This window comes from Prionailurus bengalensis, chromosome A1, assembly GCF_016509475.1.
Source record: "Prionailurus bengalensis isolate Pbe53 chromosome A1, Fcat_Pben_1.1_paternal_pri, whole genome shotgun sequence".
NCBI lineage: Eukaryota > Metazoa > Chordata > Mammalia > Carnivora > Felidae > Prionailurus > Prionailurus bengalensis.
In genome coordinates, this window is record NC_057343.1 from 110,758,696 (window position 1) to 110,775,999 (window position 17,304).

Here is a 17,304-nt window from a genome sequence, read left to right on the forward strand (position 1 = left end):
AGGGAGCACGAGTGGGGGCCTTCCAGCCTGAGGGAGGGGCTGCAGATCACACAGCATATCTCTTTTCTCTGCCAACCCACCACCACTGTGGAGTCGTGGGCAGCTAACCAGGTGTGGGGGATAGGATGGCCTCTACCACCTGTCTGGGAACTGCTACAACCACTCTGAACCTTTTCTCTTTATTACCAGTAAAACAAACAAACAAACAAATAAATCCATCATGGTCTTTAATTCTTTCTGTGAATGTTTATCAAGCACCTACTATATACCAGGCTGAACATCCACCTTCTGGAAAGCTCCAGGCTCCTCTCTCTCTTGCTCCTGCCTTGTTCTCCAGCTGGAACAAAATGCCTCAGGCAACAACTTCACCTTCACTCAGACGCAGCCCTTCCTCTCCTTCCCTCTCTTCTGCCTCCTGGGTTTGCGGCTGTCCTGACCCTCCTGCTGCGATCTTTGCTCGGGAGCTTTTGGTCTTTTGGCGTCTGCCCATATTTCAACTGTCTACCATCTTTCCTGCCCAGAGGGACAACCTGGGAGGGGCTGGGCCCTGGGCCAGGATGAGGCGCGGTCAGCCTTTGGGGCTGGAGGGTTGATGAGTAACAGTCACCATAAGGTAGGGACCAACAAGCCAGCGGGTGTTGCTGATGCAGAAGAGACCCAAGGTGGGTCACTGGCTGTGGTCTGAGGTCTCCAACTAGCCCCTCGGTTGCCACTTGAAGGCCTGCTTCTGGCAGTCAGCAGCAGCTTGGGCATCTCCTGCCCTTTTTTCCTCTCCCGGAAGAAGACACCTCTCTCTGTCTCTCCAGGTCCTGCCTGTCACCAGGGCCTAACTCTCCAGCTACGTCCTGCCAGGAGCCACCCTGCTGCTGGGGCTTATGAGTAATCCCACGCCCGAGTGTGGGCCACATGCTGCTGACGCACTCAGTCACTATGCACGTGCGAGCAGAGCCCTCACGTGCCCCTCCACTCCCCAGCATGGCTCATGAGCTGGGCCTGCATAGTGGTGGTGATAAAGGGTTTTGAGGAGCATCATCACAGAGCCTGAAAACAGGCGGCTAGAGAGAAGGGAAGCCAGAGGCAGAGGCCAAGGGATTTGTGCTCCAAGTGTACAGCCTTGGGGAGAGCCCTTTTTTCAGAAACACACGGGGTGAGCCTTCTCCACACCTCAGAGCACTAAGGGTCCCTGAGTGTTAAGAGAGCTTACACCTGCCACCCGGGCCACCCCCACACTGAGACTCCAGTGCAGATGGCAGGCCCAGGAGGCAGCAGGCTGGGATGCACCCCTGCATTGGCCTCAGCTTGCTATCTGGGCCCTTGCCTGGAGCCTGGGAAGAGGCCTCGGCATCCAAGAAGCCCCTCTGAGATCCAGGCTCTGGGCGGCTCAGCCATTCACACACATCCCTAGGCTTCTCCACACTCCAGTGCCATGGAGCAAGCTTAGAAATCGGTAATGTGACCTTGAGTGCTTAATTGCATGTTGAAGTCCTTTGAAGTCCTCGCAAATGCTTTGTAGAAACAGTGACATTTATGAGGACGATAGGGTGCTATCCTGGTAAGAAGCTGACATTAAAATTGTTCTCATTTTATATCTTTGTAATGAAATTCTTTGTTTCCTCTGCAGCCATTTCTGAGTATTTACTAACATTCAGAGAACTCTCTGTACCATGCAAAATTTCAGGTTTCTCTGTAGTGCCTAATGTCAGGCTGGGCTGTGTGACAGGAGGCCAGAGCCTGATATGCAGACCTGCTGGGAATTGTTACCCTGGGACATGAGGAACATGTATCCAGCCATCTTGCCCCTGCATCTTCCTCCAAGAGGAGGGTTTTTTTTTTTTTTTAAAGCACCAAAGTATCATGTTTTAATGAGTTTTCTTTGCAATTTGTATATAATAGATTTTCAATAACAACCTGTAATTAGTTCATTTTCTACTATTCAATTGCTCTGCACTGAGGCCATTGACAGCTTCCAGCTGAGATCTTTAAAAATGGAAAGTGCTTGAAGACTCAGCTCCAGACAATGCGGGAAACTGCAGGCCGACAATGCAACTGGTAGGAGCAAACCTGAGCAAGAGGCGTATGGGTTCCAAACTCCCAAGAGGCAGAAATTGGCCAGCAAACAGCAGTTCTGATTCAGAGCCGACTCTTCCAGGGCATGATGAGGGCGAGATGGCCCCACCCCAGAGCCCTGGTAGATGTACGGGGGTCCCCATTCCACCAGCCCCGCTCCCCAGGGAAGAGGCGCTCACTGAGCATCGTCCCCAGCCCAGCAGCTGACGATGGCTTTTTGGGCACAGCTGGGGCGGAGGGAGGGCTGCTCATGTGCCCCCTGAGAAGAGGCACCTGGGAGGACAGAGCTCAGGCACTGGGGCAGCTCCTTACACAGCAGCCCTGCTTGCTTTTCTGTCCTGACCATCATTAGTGGAAAGGCTCTAGTGGCCACAGGGGTTTTCCAGGGCTGAGTGCATGGCTCTAGCTGATACTCAGGACCCTCCCTGGGGACTTGCTGGGCCAGCACACCTGCAGGTGCCTCACAGGCCGGGCGCCGGCTCGAAAGGCTTGCACAGATTCAGGCCAGGTGGCCTCTCTTCTGTCCCGGCTCCTGCTTTATTTGCCGTGTGCCAGCCTGCAAGCTCCCTGCGGGCAAGGCCTGCTCACAGCTATGTCGCCTACCAGACAGCAGGCTCTGTGCATGTTTCCCGACCTGATGCTTTCTTCCTCCTTCCCCTTCTGGTCTCTGCTTCTGAACCTCTCCTCATGTGTGGTCTTCCTGCCCTGGCCTGGTGCCCCTGAAATGTTACAGTCAGCTGGCCTGCTCCTTATATGGACACTGCCCTCCAACTGTGCCTGAGCGGAGAGAGTAGGCCTGCACCCCCGGCTCAGGTGCTGTCCCTCCTTTCCTAGAGCCCGGCCCACACCAGCTTCAGGGCACACTTGCCCTGTCTTCCCACAGTGATCCAGTCATAGTATTGCTTCCTTTGATATTTCTGGCATTCACCTGAGTCAGGGAGCTTGGGTGTCTGTGCTCAGGGGTTTTGCTCAAGAGGCCTGCCCTCCTATTCTGCCAGGGCCCAGCTTCGGGGAGGCGGGGTCTCGAGAGGCCAGGGTCTCCAGTTTTCAGGAGGGCATGCTGTGTGGGTGTCGCCTTTGCCATTGTGATGTGGCCTCAGGAGGGAGGGAGGTGGCCCCGGGGGCCCAGCCGGGGCTGAGCTGGCAGGTCCTTCAGGTTCCCAGGAGCTACACTCAGAGGAAGTACAACCCCATGTTGTATGCTGATGAATTAAGTCCCAAGGTACATGGATTCGCACAGAGACGAGAGCCACTCTCCTGGTGGGAATGGCAGGAGCCAGAGGGCCTGTGCCTGGTCCTCTCACAGCCAGGGTGTGAGGGGGCTGGGGGTGGGGGTGTGGGCTGCAGGCTCCTGCCATGGCAGCCCTGAGCGGGAGCCCTTATCTCCACACACAGTTGTCAGAGGTAGAGGTAATTAAGCAGCGGGCAGGTAGCCTAACAGCCTAACAGAACACTTATCCTGAGGAGGGCTGAATGGCCAATTAGTGGCCCCAGGAGCAGGATGGGAGCTTTATGGGACAAGCAGCTTTCGTCTTCATTAAGGAAGCATTAGGCCCATGTGGGCATCAGGGCTCACCTCCTACCCTGGTCACTCATGCAGGTGATCAGAGATGTCTGGGGCTGCTAGGGAAGCCACAGGGGTGCCCTTGCTGGCTGGGTCCAACCTGGCTGGTGCTTCCCCAGTGGAGGTCCTGGCTGTGGGGCTCCAACAAGGTGCTTCCTCTGCTCCCCTGGAGACGTGCAAAGACCCTCTGGGACCTTCAGTGACAGTTACATTGTGTTTGGACCTCTGGCAAGCAGAGAGGTCCGCTTCATCCCCTCACTAAACAAACATGGGCCAAGGGTTTCCTGGGTGCCAGACCCCATGATAGGCATGGAGAGCAAAACAGCCTCTGGCATCCTGGAGCCTATACACTAATTTGGGGCAGGATAATAATGACAACGGCACAGGGTGACAGGGCTGGGAGCAGTGGGGGCTGCGGGGAAAACACGCAAAAATCTTCACGTCCGTCCCTGACCTACTTGGTTCATGATTACTCAGCACTTAGCATTTACTAGTGCTGAGTACACGTCTGTGATGGTCATGAAGCCATTTTACAGACGAGCAACGTGAAGCTCAGGTTTAGTTCTGCTAAAGGTCATGTAGCTAGTAAGTGGCGGAAGGAGGATTTGAACCAGCTTTGACACTGAACCATCAGGCCACAGCCTTGTTACTGTGGAGAGGTGAACTCAGGGATGTGAGCACACACAGGAAGATGTGTGGGGCTCTGTGGAAGGAAGAGAAACCGAGGAAGACTTCCTAGAGGAGGGGAGCAGTGAGCTGAGACGTGAAATTTAGGGAAACACGCTGTGGGGACAGTGAGACTCTCGTTACTGGAGAATGCCGAAGAGTTGTAAAGTGTGTGGAAATGCACGAGGAGTTTCTGGAACTAGACATTTGCGTTCAATCATGGTTCTGCTGTATGACTATGGGTTAGCCACATAAGTTCGCTGAGTTTTTGTCTCTTCATCTGTAAAACTGGGTCATAATACACAGTGCTGACACATGATTAATGTGAGGTGTCATTTTATGGGACTCGATGTTAAGAATCCACTATTAACTCTAGTGTTGTTAACAAGCAAAATCATTCAGATGGCACACTGGCTTTAGCTTCAGGGGCACATAGCAAGCTCACATGGAGGCTGTCTCTCTATGCCTGAGGGGAGGAGAAAGCACCCTCACCTCTGTCCTTGGGAGGGACACCTCTCAGCCCCTCTTGTCTCCCGATTTTCAATTCCTCCTTTGGCGGAGCCAGGTTAGCTACTTTGTACCCTTGAGTGCAGGAGGGACCAAGGGCAGCGAATCCGATTTTTTGGACACGTGATTTGCAAGTCCTCTGTGAGGCAACCAGTTTCTCCCTTTGGGGTTAAGGGTGTCATGTCAACCGCGGTCTTGGCCTCCACTGGCACTGAGGCCCGTGCACAGGTATCTCTTGCTCTCTAAAGCCAACAATGAAAGAGATAAAGTTTTGCTCTCTGAAATGTTGGTACTCACTATTGAAAACTCAGGGACCAAACGGAGGAGGGTAAAGTGGCATTCTTACTCTGTGAAGTGAGCCTGCACTTCCCGTACACAGATAAGGAGCCAGATGGATTTGGGTGTTTAGCTTTAGCACCCAGCACGGGCTGGCTTGAGGGCTGCCTGACGTAACGTGTCTGACACGGTGTCTGGCCTGTGCTGGGCATCCCTTTTTCCAGAGGATGAGGGCATGGAAGGTAAAGCTGCACCTTCCTTCCATTTTGTAGCAGTGACAGCAGAAATGCAGCGGTAAATTCGCCAGGTGACCATCTCCTCTGTTTCACAGAGTTGCCCTGGATACAGAGGTAGTGTGGTAATCTGATGAAACCACTGTGTTCCGTCTTGCTTGCCTGGAGTGCAGGGAGGGTGTCCTGCTCCCACACAGGCCTCTCCCTGCAGTTCTCCTCCATGACACGGTGCATCTGTGACCCCAGAACATTAGCATGTGAAGCCCTGCATCCTGCCCGGCTCGCGGCTCAAACCCTTCCTTCCCAGCCGACATGTCGCCCTCACAGGATCAATGAAAAGGACAAGTATCTTTCCAAAAAGCACAAGAAGCTTGTAAAGAATTGAAAGTGAGAGAAAAATCCCCATTTAAACAATGTTTTCCCCACGATCCCAATCTAAACGTTCAGAAAAGTGCAGAAACATGCATTATTGGAAAGCTTTTTAAACGAGCAACTTTGAGATTAATTTATTGTGATGCATGGACATCTTGCTCACCAAGGACCCTGGGGCCTGGGCCTCTGCCTCAAGGAGAGGAGCGGTGGCTCTGTGGCTGGTGTGGCCGGGGAGAGGGAGGGGGTGGTGGTGCTGGGGAGGGTGGAGGGCACGTGGCGAGAGAACACTGTGCCCTTAGTTCCGAGATCAGGCCATGATATGGAAAGCCAAAAGCCACTCGAAGAGAATGTTCAGGTGATAGATGGAGAAAGAGAGGGAGGCCACCCTTATATTTCATGCCCGCCAGTGTACAGAGACGGATGAGCAGGAGATTTAGCTCCATCTGACAGTCAGGCACAGGACTGACTCCCATGGCTGAGGTACCTGGCCTCTGCCCTCCTCCCTGGGAGGGGTCACCTGTTCCGCAGAGACAGGAAGAGGGTGCAGCCCCAGCATGAACCACCTCAGCGGAGCACGGCAGCCGCCAGCCTTGGGGTTCCTGGCAATGCCCCCAGCCAGCTGCAGACAATGGCACACACCGGCCGAGCCTGAGCTAAGCCAGCTGCATGAGAAGACGCAATTTAGGAGACCCCACCCCCCTCCACCAACCCACTGCCCAACACAACACCAAAAACTTAATACAACCCCCTTCTCAGGCAGAGGTCCTCCAGACCCATGCTTTAACAGAGTGACCAAGTCTTGCCAGGAGGTACCCCACAGACCCCGTCCTGCCTGGTGCCCAAGGACCCTGGCAAAAAAAGAAAAATATAATGTCAAAGTCTCAACCCATGCCAGCCCATTGGCTCCAGTTTTTAAATTAAATCCAAAATGTTGTTGCTGAAGTGTTTGAGATATTACTTTCTTAGTTTTAGTGAGGTTTCTTTAATGTCCATTGATTTCTGGGTAATAAGTTGTACCTATATGTCTCATTTCAATTACCTATTTAACATTCACTGAACCATAAATTCATTCCCACAGCTATGGGAATTTCATATAGAGTCCCTATGACTTTGAAAAACCATTGATGCCTCATGCTCTGAGTGGCCGCGTGTCAGGCCTTTATGGCTGGGTTAACTCATTTTGTGGCTTCCTTAATGGCTGTGAGTTTACATTTTATTGCATATCTATTTTTGGGGCTGGGCTGTGATGAATGGTTTGGCTGCCTGGTTCAAAACAAGTCCAAGGCAACAGCAGATTCTAATTTGCTTTAAAAATGATGATTATAAAGCTTTTCAAATAATAATCCAGGAACGAAGGAAACACATCCCACATTGCTCTGCATGAGACGTATGGCTGGAGGTGAAGTAATGACATCCCTCCTTTTCCACAGGTAGCTCATGTTTATAATGACCTTCATTAGGGAGGCCAGGGAGGCCTTTTTCATCATGGGCAATCAGCATGCTTGCATTTCCTCAAGAGTAAAGCCAGTTTTCTCCTTGGCCCCGACTGATTCTCAGAAACAGAACTCACGGAGCAGAGGCTTCTGCGGTACCAGGTACCAGGATTGTTCTAAGTGGTGCCATTCTCTGGTTGATGATGTCATCGTGGGACATCTCAGTAGTGATGCCTGGTGCATCCTCCAAGTGCTTGAAGTCAAGTCTGGGTACCTGGCTGTATGCATTGACCTCTTCCTTCCTCCCATCTTTTGCAGAGGGGCCGAGCACAGAAAGCATTGCTGGGAATGCCTCAGAGCTGTGCCCAGGACACTGGTTGCTCCTTTCCTGACATGCAGGGATGCTCTCCCTGTCATCTGCCTTGACATCTGCTCTTTTCTTGTTCATGTTCTATGAGATTAGAATCACCAGGGGGTCCCTATGTGGGGAAGGTGGAGAGAATATTGTAGGAGGGGACACTGAGGACAGGAGGGAGGGTCTTGTCCAGTGACGTGCAGGTCAGTGCTTAACAGTTGGCTCTCCAGAGGAAGAAAGTGCCCCCCCCTTTTGTAGCATTTGTGTGGTATGAATTTCTGTGGTGTAGATATTCCCACCTTGGCTGATTTAAAGCTATCAAGTGTTTCCCTGCAAAATTGCTGAAAATCTAGTCATTGGCTCTCATGAGCTAGGTCTAGGGAGTTGCTGATATTGCCACACATTCTAAAATGTAGAGATTTATTTATTAAAAAAGTATTTTTTTAATGTTTATTTATTTTTGAGAGAGACAGACAGAACACGAGCAGGGGAGGAGCAGAGAGAGGGAGACACAGAATCCGAAACAGGCTCTATCCAGGCTCTGAGCTGTCATCACAGAGCCCGACATGGGGCTTGAACTCACAAACCGTGAGATCATGACCTGAGCCGAAGCCAGACGCTCAACCGACTGAGCCACCTAGGTGCCCCTAAAATGTAGAGATTTATTTCAAGGCATAAATTTCTCTACAAGGCAAACACCTCCCACAGCAGGTTAAGCCTACCAGTCATTCACACCTTATTATGAACTACTGTACGTCGATAGGAGTTTCAGTAGTGGGCAGGGAGAAGGACGATGGGTACCTATCACAGTACATCAGGCAGAGCCCTGTAATTGGGGGTTGGATTTTGAGCTTCGGCAACAGGGATGTTGTGAACCGGAAAGGCACCCTTCCCGCCCTCCCTGCCCCCGTGTCAAGTTTATGGACTTTCCACAGGGAAGAGTCCCACTCGTTTCTCTCCTCATGTCATATGAGTACCTCCTCTATCTGCCACAAGAGCCCTTCCTGCCAGTGAATCATGACTGCTTCTCAGGCCTTGTGAATGTTTGCATTAACAGCACGAAATGCCAACACGAAGCAGGAATATTTTTCTGAGAAGCCGAACTCCAGGTAGAGGTTGAGGCTGGGGAGAGGATGTGAGGATCTGTGCTTGAGAGTACTCAATGCACCTTGGCGGTGGGTGGGTGGGGGGGTCTCACACCTATTCCCCAAATTCTAGGGCATGCTGGTAGGAGCAGTGAGCTTGTAGGTCATGTCCAAGGGTGTCCCACACAGGATGCACATATCACCTGCTTTAAGCAGGGGCTGAATGTTTAAGAAATATAAAGGGGTTTCATCTCTTTGAGGCCAAGAATGTTCCCTCTTGTCTCAAGTTTGGGGTCAGCACTGCCCTCCCCTCTCCTCCCTGCTGAATTCTGTGAGCTCTCTACCGGAGCTCATTCCTCCTGCCTGGCCAAGCCTCCAGAACGCTCCTGCAGAATCTGCCTCCTGGAGTCATAGACTCCCTCGGGTATCTGACAGTGCCCTCCCAGCCACACTTAAATCACAGTCCTGGGTTCCTCCAGTGACACCAAGAAGGGCCTTTACCCAAAAGTTACAGAGCGTGCATTCCCTCTTCCCACCCACGCTCTTTTACCCTTTTCTTAAAGCTCAGGCTTGTTGCAAAACAAATTCAACTGATTTCACATATGAAAGAAACCAATGATGGAGACAACCGACGACAGACTCCAGAGCCCCGCAAGCGGGAGGCGCAAGCCCGCCTGTGGAAACAAGCCCATTCGCGCATACACCCCTCATTGGGGCTGACTTACGGAAAGCTGTGTAGAGCTCGTGGACGGTCAGGGAGCCATCGTTGTTGTAGTCATCAAATCGGAGGAGGTCACCCGGTGAGCATCCCAGGAAGCCCTCCTCCAGGTCCTGCTCCTTCAGCACGTGCTGTGGGTGAGGAAAGGGATGAGGCCAGAGCAGGGAGTGAGTTCAGGGCTGTGGGCATGGCTGGAGCCAAGAGGGGCTGTGGTCACCACCCAAGGGAGGGGTGAGGACTCCAGTGACAGCTCAGTGGGCCATGGGGAGCACCCAGAGCTCTTTGGTTTTGTCTTGCCTCACCCTCTCATTCTATAGATGAGAAAACTGAGGCTCAGGGAGGGCAGGGACTTTCCCAGGGTCACACAATGGTCGGGTCAGAGTCGGGATGAGGGTTCAGGTGGACAGATCCCAGACGGTCTCAGTTGGGAATGATCTTTGCGGGTCCGGGTCTACCCCTTCATGCTACAGATGGGGAAACAGGGAGGAGAAGGGGCCTGATCAGATTAACTCAGCAAAGAAACAGTGGCTGAGTGCAGCCGAGGTCTCTCAGGCTCCTAGTTTCGTAGAGCTGGAAGGTCACTTCTCCATCAGTGCATGCCTGCCTGACCCCCCACACTCCAAAAGCCCTCACGGATCTCAGGGCAGCACCTGCTAGTCACAGCACCCGTCCCCCCAGAAAGGGGCAGCTGCCATTCTACTGACTTGGCCTGAGCTCCATGGCTCTGCCTGCCTCGTTCTGCCAGGGGCATAAACGTCTGCCTTTGGGATTCTGGCATGGTGCTACGGATGGGCCTTTATGAACTTTCCTCTGGCCATGGCCTCGCCAGCATGACCAGCCAGGTGCCAAAAGGTGACTAAGGGTGGAAATTCCAGGCACCCTCACTCAGCTGGAGCCAGAGGCTGGGTTTTCCGGGACTAAAGTCTTGCAAGGAAAATGCTGAGAACGAAATCTCAGAAGAAAGGAAATGATTTCATTTTATTTTGTGGGGAGAGGGGGACAGAGACATTTTCTCTTTATTTAACAGTTTTAGCTTGGCCTGCTACGTTAAAGGCAATTTAATGTGATAACGTTAAAAAAAAAATGACCCTTCACCTAGCAAGTAAGTGTTCAATAAAAGGGAGATCAACCAGAACGCCGGAAATCAATCTTCCAAAGATGGAAATTTCCCCTTGTCTATTTCTACATTGGAAATTGATTAACTTTTCATAGGACTGACAAGTTTTTCCCTGACTCCTTTGATTCAGTGTCAAGGAAAGGCCCACTTTAGCTGGGCTCTGCTTGGCAGTTTTATGAAATGGACTTTAAATACATTAAGTTTTAAAGAGGAAATCATAATCCGATTACCATACTTGTTAACGGCTTCAGGTGCCTCGGGGCATGTGCCTGCCAGGTTAGAGCAACATGCCTAGGAAGGTTCTGTTTACTTCTCAGCCACCCGGGAGCCACATGGGGCTGGGGCGGCGAGAGCTCACAGGCACCTCTGTCTAAGACAAGCCAAATCCACCTGTTCTCAGTGCTCCCTGAATGGCCAGTAGTGCGGGGAACTGCCAGATGGTTGTTCTTGCAAGGTGACTGTAACTGACAGGACCTGGGCTTTTCCCAGAGTGGCTCGGGTCATCTGTGGGTGGCTGGCCCTGCTCCTTGGGGTCTTAGCCATAGCTGGGAGCTGAGTACTCCCGGAGATGGTCACATGATGGTTGGCAGGGCTGGGATGGTGTGTGCCCAGGAGGCCGTGGGCTGCAAGCCTCCTGGGAGGCAGGCTATGTACAGATGGACTGGCACGTGTTGCCCAGGAGAGTGAGCATAGCAGGGTTTTGCAATGCCTTACAATCTGTGCTTCCCAACGTACTCTCTGCAAGCAGCCTCTGGACTGGCTGGAGTAGAGGGCCTTGAGAGGGGGACCCTGTGTGGCAAAGCCTCCAGGTGACTGCTCTGTACTTGGATTTTGTGGGCACCTGCTGGCCTCACAGACCTTAGGAGAACAAAGTGGAGCCTTCTTCTGGGAGCCATTCTCCCCCAGGGAGACCCTCATGCTGTGAGGAGAGTAGGTGCATATGCATCAGCCCACCTGGGTTTTCTTTTTTTTTTTTTTTTTTGAGAGAGAGGGCACAAGTGAGTGAAGGGAAGAGGGAGAGGGGGAGAGAGAGAGAGAGAGAGAGAGAGAGAGAGAGAGAGAGACAGGGAGAGAGAGAATCTCATGAGGGGCGGGAGGGGGGGAGGGAAGCAGGACTCATGCTCACCCAATGAGGGACTTGAACTCACGAACCGTGAGATGATGACCCGAGCTGAAGTCAGATGCTTCACTGACCGGGCCACCCAGCTGCCCCAGCCCACCTGGGTTTTGCCTGAGTTCATCATGTTCTTAACAGTGATCACAACTCAGGCATGTTACTTGATTTCTTGGAACCTTGGTTTCCTCATCTAAAAATATCTGTAGAGTGGGGATAACAGGAGTACCTCCCAGCTTAGAGGATGGCCAAAAGGTTGAAGGGGGAAATGATGATAACAAAGGCAGTGATGATGGCATGGATGTTGAGTACCTATCACCTACCGAGAGGATACCATGTGCTAGGCACCATGTCGAACACTTCACACGCCTTAGCTCCTTTCATCCACCTGCTGACGCTGTGATGGTCATGGACAAGAAACAGAAGCCCAGAGAGGTGAGGTTTTCTTCTAAGAACCACTAGCTAGTAGATACGGGAGGCAAGGCTTGAACTCAGGAAGCTTGACCAGAATGTCTGAGTTCCTAGCTACTACACTGCACATAAAGGGACTCTCTTATGTTTCTTATGTCATTAGTAAAGGGCCTTGCTTAGTGCCATGCACACAGTGGATGCACACAGAGTGCCAGGGCAGTCTGCAGCCCAGTTTTTCCTAGTGACCTGGCTGCAGCTTTGATAAGGTCATTGTGCCGTGTGAAGGATGTCTTTAAAGTGGCATCGAAGGTGGGGACTCATCTATATTGTCTGTCCTCTGGGTGGACACTCTGTGGGCTCTGAGGAACAGCTGCCCCCACCCCACCAGCCTACACGGAGAGGCTGACCTCACCCTCCTTGCATATCTCTGCACCTGCCCGGTGAGGCTCCAGGCCCTTCGAGGGAGACCAGCAGAGCGGGAGTAGGAACGCAGGCCCTTCTGGCCTACCTGACCTGCCTGTCTGCCACCAGCATCCTAGAGGCCCTCTCGGCAGCTGGCAGGGACTGGTGCTCTGGGTTACTCCTTCACTTTCTGCTGCAGACAATAACTGCCCTGGCACCACCTCGGAGCTGGAGAAAGGGACATGTGTGCTGTGCTTGCGGAGGGAGGCAGGGCTTCCTGCAAAGCAAAGCAGGTCGGGCCCTACAGAATGGCGAGGTCCTGGGGGCGCCCGGGTGGCTCAGTCGGTTAAACATCTGACTCTTGATTTCGCCTCAGGTCATGATCTCACAGCTCCTGGCATCGAGCCCCGTGCCGGGCTTTGCACTGACAGTGTGCAGCCTGCTTGGGATTCTCTCCATTCCTTTCCCTCTGCCCCTCTCCCATTCTCTCTCTCTCTCAAAACAAATTAACAAACTAAAAAATAAAAGCCACTTTTATCCTGTTTAAAAAAAAAAGAGCCCCCAAGCTGCTTGGTGTAAGCAAGACCTACTTCCTTTCAACGTTCCCGCTAAGCAAAGTAGAGGATGCCAAGAAGAAAAGACTTACTTCCTGATGAAAACATTCAAGGCTAGCCCCTCGGAAGTATGTATTTTGCCAGCTAGCTGAGAGCGTTTCGAAGCTTGTTTGTAAATATTGGCTGAAGGTGGCGGGTGGGAAAACACTGAGAGATTCTCAGAGGCACTGAATGCAAGCTCTCTGACTCCCAGGGGAAAGGCTGCTGTTGCAGGAGAGAGGCCTCCGAAGTGTCCCGTTACAAAAGCAGTTATGAACGACTGTGCTCACATGGACCTCCCGGTTCTCTTTATCTGCACACTGCATAGGAAACCGGACTCTTCCGTAATTCGGTTTTTCAGCATATGCTGTACCTACCTGAGCCAGTTCCGAGCTGCTAAGGTGGCCGTCGCCATCTGCATCCAAGTCCGCAAATAGAGATTCCACCAGGAGGCGCTTCTGAGAGGCAGGGTCTTGTCGGCTGTCCTCATCTGGGAGTGGCCGCTGGCGGGCCTGGAGCGCCAGAAGGACTTTCTTCAGGCGGGCATAGTCGGCCATGGTGCACGGGTCATCTGGAAGACAGTATCAGGTTACTGCAGCCAGGCTCCTCTGTTGGTCTCGAGAGAATCTTGTCCCTCCCACTCACTGGGGGTCTTGGGCATTTAGCACGGGCAGTGCAGGCCGCACCTGGAGTACATGGGGCCTGTCTGTCCATCGGCCTGCCAATCCATCTCATCGATATACAGATTCAGTGAAGCACTGAATATATGCTTTGCAGGATACCCATGCTAGAAGGAGCCGGTCTGCTCATCCCACAAATATTTATTGAACACCTATTATATGCCAGACACGGAGCAACCGTGCCAGATACAACAGGGAAGCTGGGCTAGGGCAATTCACAGCGGCAGCCCCACAGCGGATTTAGGAAAACTGGCCCCAGTTCTATTTTGTAATAGCTCGTCTTTGCCTTAATCCTACCTTAAAGGCTGCTTTTGAATACTTGGCCTCATAGATTAGGGAATTTTAGTTAACAGGACTAATAAGCCCCTGCTTAAGTTAATTAGGTACATTCCCAGAGCTGGATTACTTCAGAACAAACATGTGTACACAATCTATGACCAAGAAACAAAAGGGAGCTTTAAGAAATTATAACCGAAGCACACGGCCCATGACTCTTAGGTCTTGCATCTCAGGCATGCTTGCTGAACGGCAACAGAACCACTCGGTGTTCTGGCAAATGAGGCCTGTGATGCACTGTGACAGGATGTAGTTTATCTTGTTGGGGACGGGCCCACTAGGGTGAACACCACGCAGGGCTCAGCCCATAGCTGAGGCGGTGAGGCTGTTCGCGGAGCAGGATGGCTCCTCGCGCTCCCACTTCCCCACCTCCCTGGGGAGGGAGCATTATGGCACTTGGCTTTGCTAAGTCCCGGGGAGTGGGTGTGGGCGTGGGCTCCTCACTGTCTACCCCATCGAAGGCCAGGCCAATGCATGCTGCTCGGAAGGGACTGTTGGGCCTGGGGCTCTTCCCCTCAAGTCTAAGGCCAGTTGAGGGCACCAGGTAACAGCTCAGGGTTGGAGAGTCAATATCAAGCAGTGCTGAAGAGCACTGGTTCCGGAGTCCACTGAGCATGAGTCCTGGGTTTGCTGCTGCCTAAACATGTGCCTTGTGATTTCATCTGTGAGGTGGGGAGAACAGTGCCTTCCACATGGGGATGCTATGAAGATTAAATAAGATATGCACATGAAGGGCTCAGCACTGGCTTGGCACCGAATAAGGGCTCACAAAATGATAGCTACTGTCCCTTCCTCATGACCAAAACCACATTTGCTGAAGAGCAACAAACAAGGAAGCTACTTGGTGGGGAAAGGCTCACAGGGAAGTCCGTCTGTCTGTCTGTCCGTCTCCCTCCCTCCCTCACTAGACAAGCTTCGATGGCCCCAACCACTTTTTCTCGTGCTTGTTTGCGTTTGTAGATTTTCTTCTAATTTGGGGTCAATTGATTCTCGTCAGAAACAGATGCCTGTTACCATTTTCTCCTGCATGTTTATTTAGAAAAAAATCAATTGCTGTGTTCAATATAATCAAATTTATTTGCTCTCTGGGAGTCTCCATGCTCTGACGAGAATGGCTCTCCCAACCCCCTAACCTGGCTAGTATCTCTCTCTGGTCTGAGAGGAATATCCATTCCTGGGAGCTTTCAGGGCTCCCAGCTGGCAAACCAGATTCTCAAGTCCACAGAAGTGCACGGTGTTGAAATCAGTGGCCTTGTCCCACTACAGAATCACTCCTGCCCAGGGGAAGATGTGGTAGCCTGCTGGGTTCTTCTTCCTGGGCCCAGATAAAAGTCGGTTTTGGGCACAGAGAAGAAGAGTTTGGGCCCAATCTTTTCTCCCCAAACCCCTAGCAGGGTTGAATGGAGCAGAAGTCAGGACACGGGACACGAGCAGCGTGGATGGGAAGGAGGTTGCTGTGTGGACGGTCTGTAGGGACCGTGCACAGCAGGGCCACCTGAGGGATGGGCCAGGCTGAGCAGGATGGGCAGGGGCATCTCATCCTTCTGGGTCCCTCCAACCTTCCTCACAGACCTCGGTGGGGCACAGATCTCCTGAGAGCCACCTGCTGCCCTAGGCAGCCCGTGGCCCCCAGCAGACCAGGGAAACTACTGAGGTGGGGCCCGTCAGGTGGTCCACAGCAGGGTCTCTAGGCCCTGCTCCTCCTCCTCTGGCCGTACAGTTCACTGTGAGTTCAGAGGCTCCTGGCTTTTCCACCTTGGCACTGCCCTGCACACACCTCCTGCTCAGGACGGTAGCTACGTGTCTAGAAATGAACCTGGCGTAAGGGGTGGGGAAAGGTCCACTCCCGGGGCCCCCGGGCTTGCCCCCTGCCAGGGCCCACACAGGCCATGCCCCTCCCACCCTTTGTTGGCATTTATTTGCAAAGTCTGTGCCAGATGCCGCTGGCATGCTGGGACACAACGGGGCTTCCAGTCCTGGGTGTCAGAGGTGCCCTCAGATGGAGAGCTCACGGGGCTAGGGTGAAGGCAGCCTCCCTTGGGGAGGGATCTGCAGGATGAGCCCTGGAGGAGGAAGGACAGAAAGGAAGACCATGCCAGGCAGCAGGGAACACAGGGCAGGGGCAAGTATCGGGAGGAAGCTGGTGTGGGGGCCGAGTGAACAGCAAGGAGGGAGGGAAGCGTGGGCTGAGGCAGGATGCCAGGCACTCCTTTGTCCTTCTGTCCTTACTGAGAGCCCTCACTGTGCCCGGGCTGTGGGGGACCGGGCTCTCAAGATGAAGTGGTGTGCTGCTGGGAGAGAATCTTATCCTCCTTTACCCCAGAAGCAGTCGTCCTTGACATGAGTCTTAGCCTCAGATAACGAAACCATTGGCCCAATGTTCCCGAGCTCCTCTAGTGTCCCTAGAACTTTGAGGAGTTGTGAGAACCAGAGGGAAGATGCCCAATGGTGCCATTTTTGCACCCATGGAGATGGTCATTTTAGTTGAAGTCCAAGCCCTCTCACCAGGATGCCCTCTGACCCTCTATCTCCAGCAAGGACGGCCCCCTGGCAAGCTCCCCCCACCTCGGCAGGCCTTGCTTTCCAGAATGCAGAGGCTAGCAAGGTCGGCAGGAGTGACAGCTTACCAAGTCCCAGTTGTATTTGTTTTTCTTCCTGCCCCTGGTGTCACCATGGGAGCAGACAGGAGTGGCTCACAGGGGGAGCCCCGGGCATTTGTGGATCTGCCAGACCTGGCCTTTAGCTAAAGGCTCCCCACCCTGCTGCTGGTTTTGAACAATTATCTTATTAGAAAAGAAATCATGTGTCCATCAAAGAACGTCTGGAAAGTGCAGATGAATATAAAGAAAGGAAAGACATCCTCCAAATCTCCCTCCCAAGGGTTGGCAGGAGGTCAAGCAGGGCCCTCTGCAAAGGAGATGCTGAGCCCCGGGCTGGCCCACCTCTGCCTCACGGGGACCCCGAGGGCCTGGCCCACACAGCCTCTGTTTTCTGACTTTCCTCTTCCTCTTACTCAGTTTGGACAAGAGAGGGCCAGTACTCAAGGGTTGGGTTCTTCTCTTCAGCTGGGTCACCCCCGACCCCACCCGGCAAACCCACGCAGGGGACATGAAGCAGTGGGGGTGTGGAGGGCGAGGACTGGACCCTACAGTGTGCTCCTGCCCGGGGCTCGGCATTCACCGCCCCCTCCATCTGGAATGCTCTTGACCCAAATCTCCATGTGGCTTACTCTTCATTCAGGGCCCTGCAGAGACATCACTGAGTCTAAACTAGCATCCCTGCCCCTATTTGGAGGGGGCCTGGGTCCCAGGGGGAGAGAGGGATCACCTGCCCAGGCTTTATCTTTGGCCCCCTGGACGCTCGGCCCTTTGGAGA

At 52.9% G+C, this 17,304-nt stretch overlaps 1 protein-coding gene across 1 annotated transcript in view; it reads right to left on the bottom strand.

The window, feature by feature from the left end:
* FSTL4 (follistatin like 4) overlaps positions 1 to 17,304 on the bottom strand; it is a 414,621-nt gene that overhangs the window by 116,436 nt on the left and 280,881 nt on the right. Inside the window, exons 5-6 of the mRNA XM_043587798.1 lie at positions 13,291 to 13,484; positions 9,284 to 9,407 (exon numbers count right to left, since the gene is read on the bottom strand). Of these exons, the coding sequence (XP_043443733.1) occupies positions 9,284 to 9,407; positions 13,291 to 13,484 (318 nt within the window). The remainder of the gene's footprint in view (positions 1 to 9,283; positions 9,408 to 13,290; positions 13,485 to 17,304) is intronic.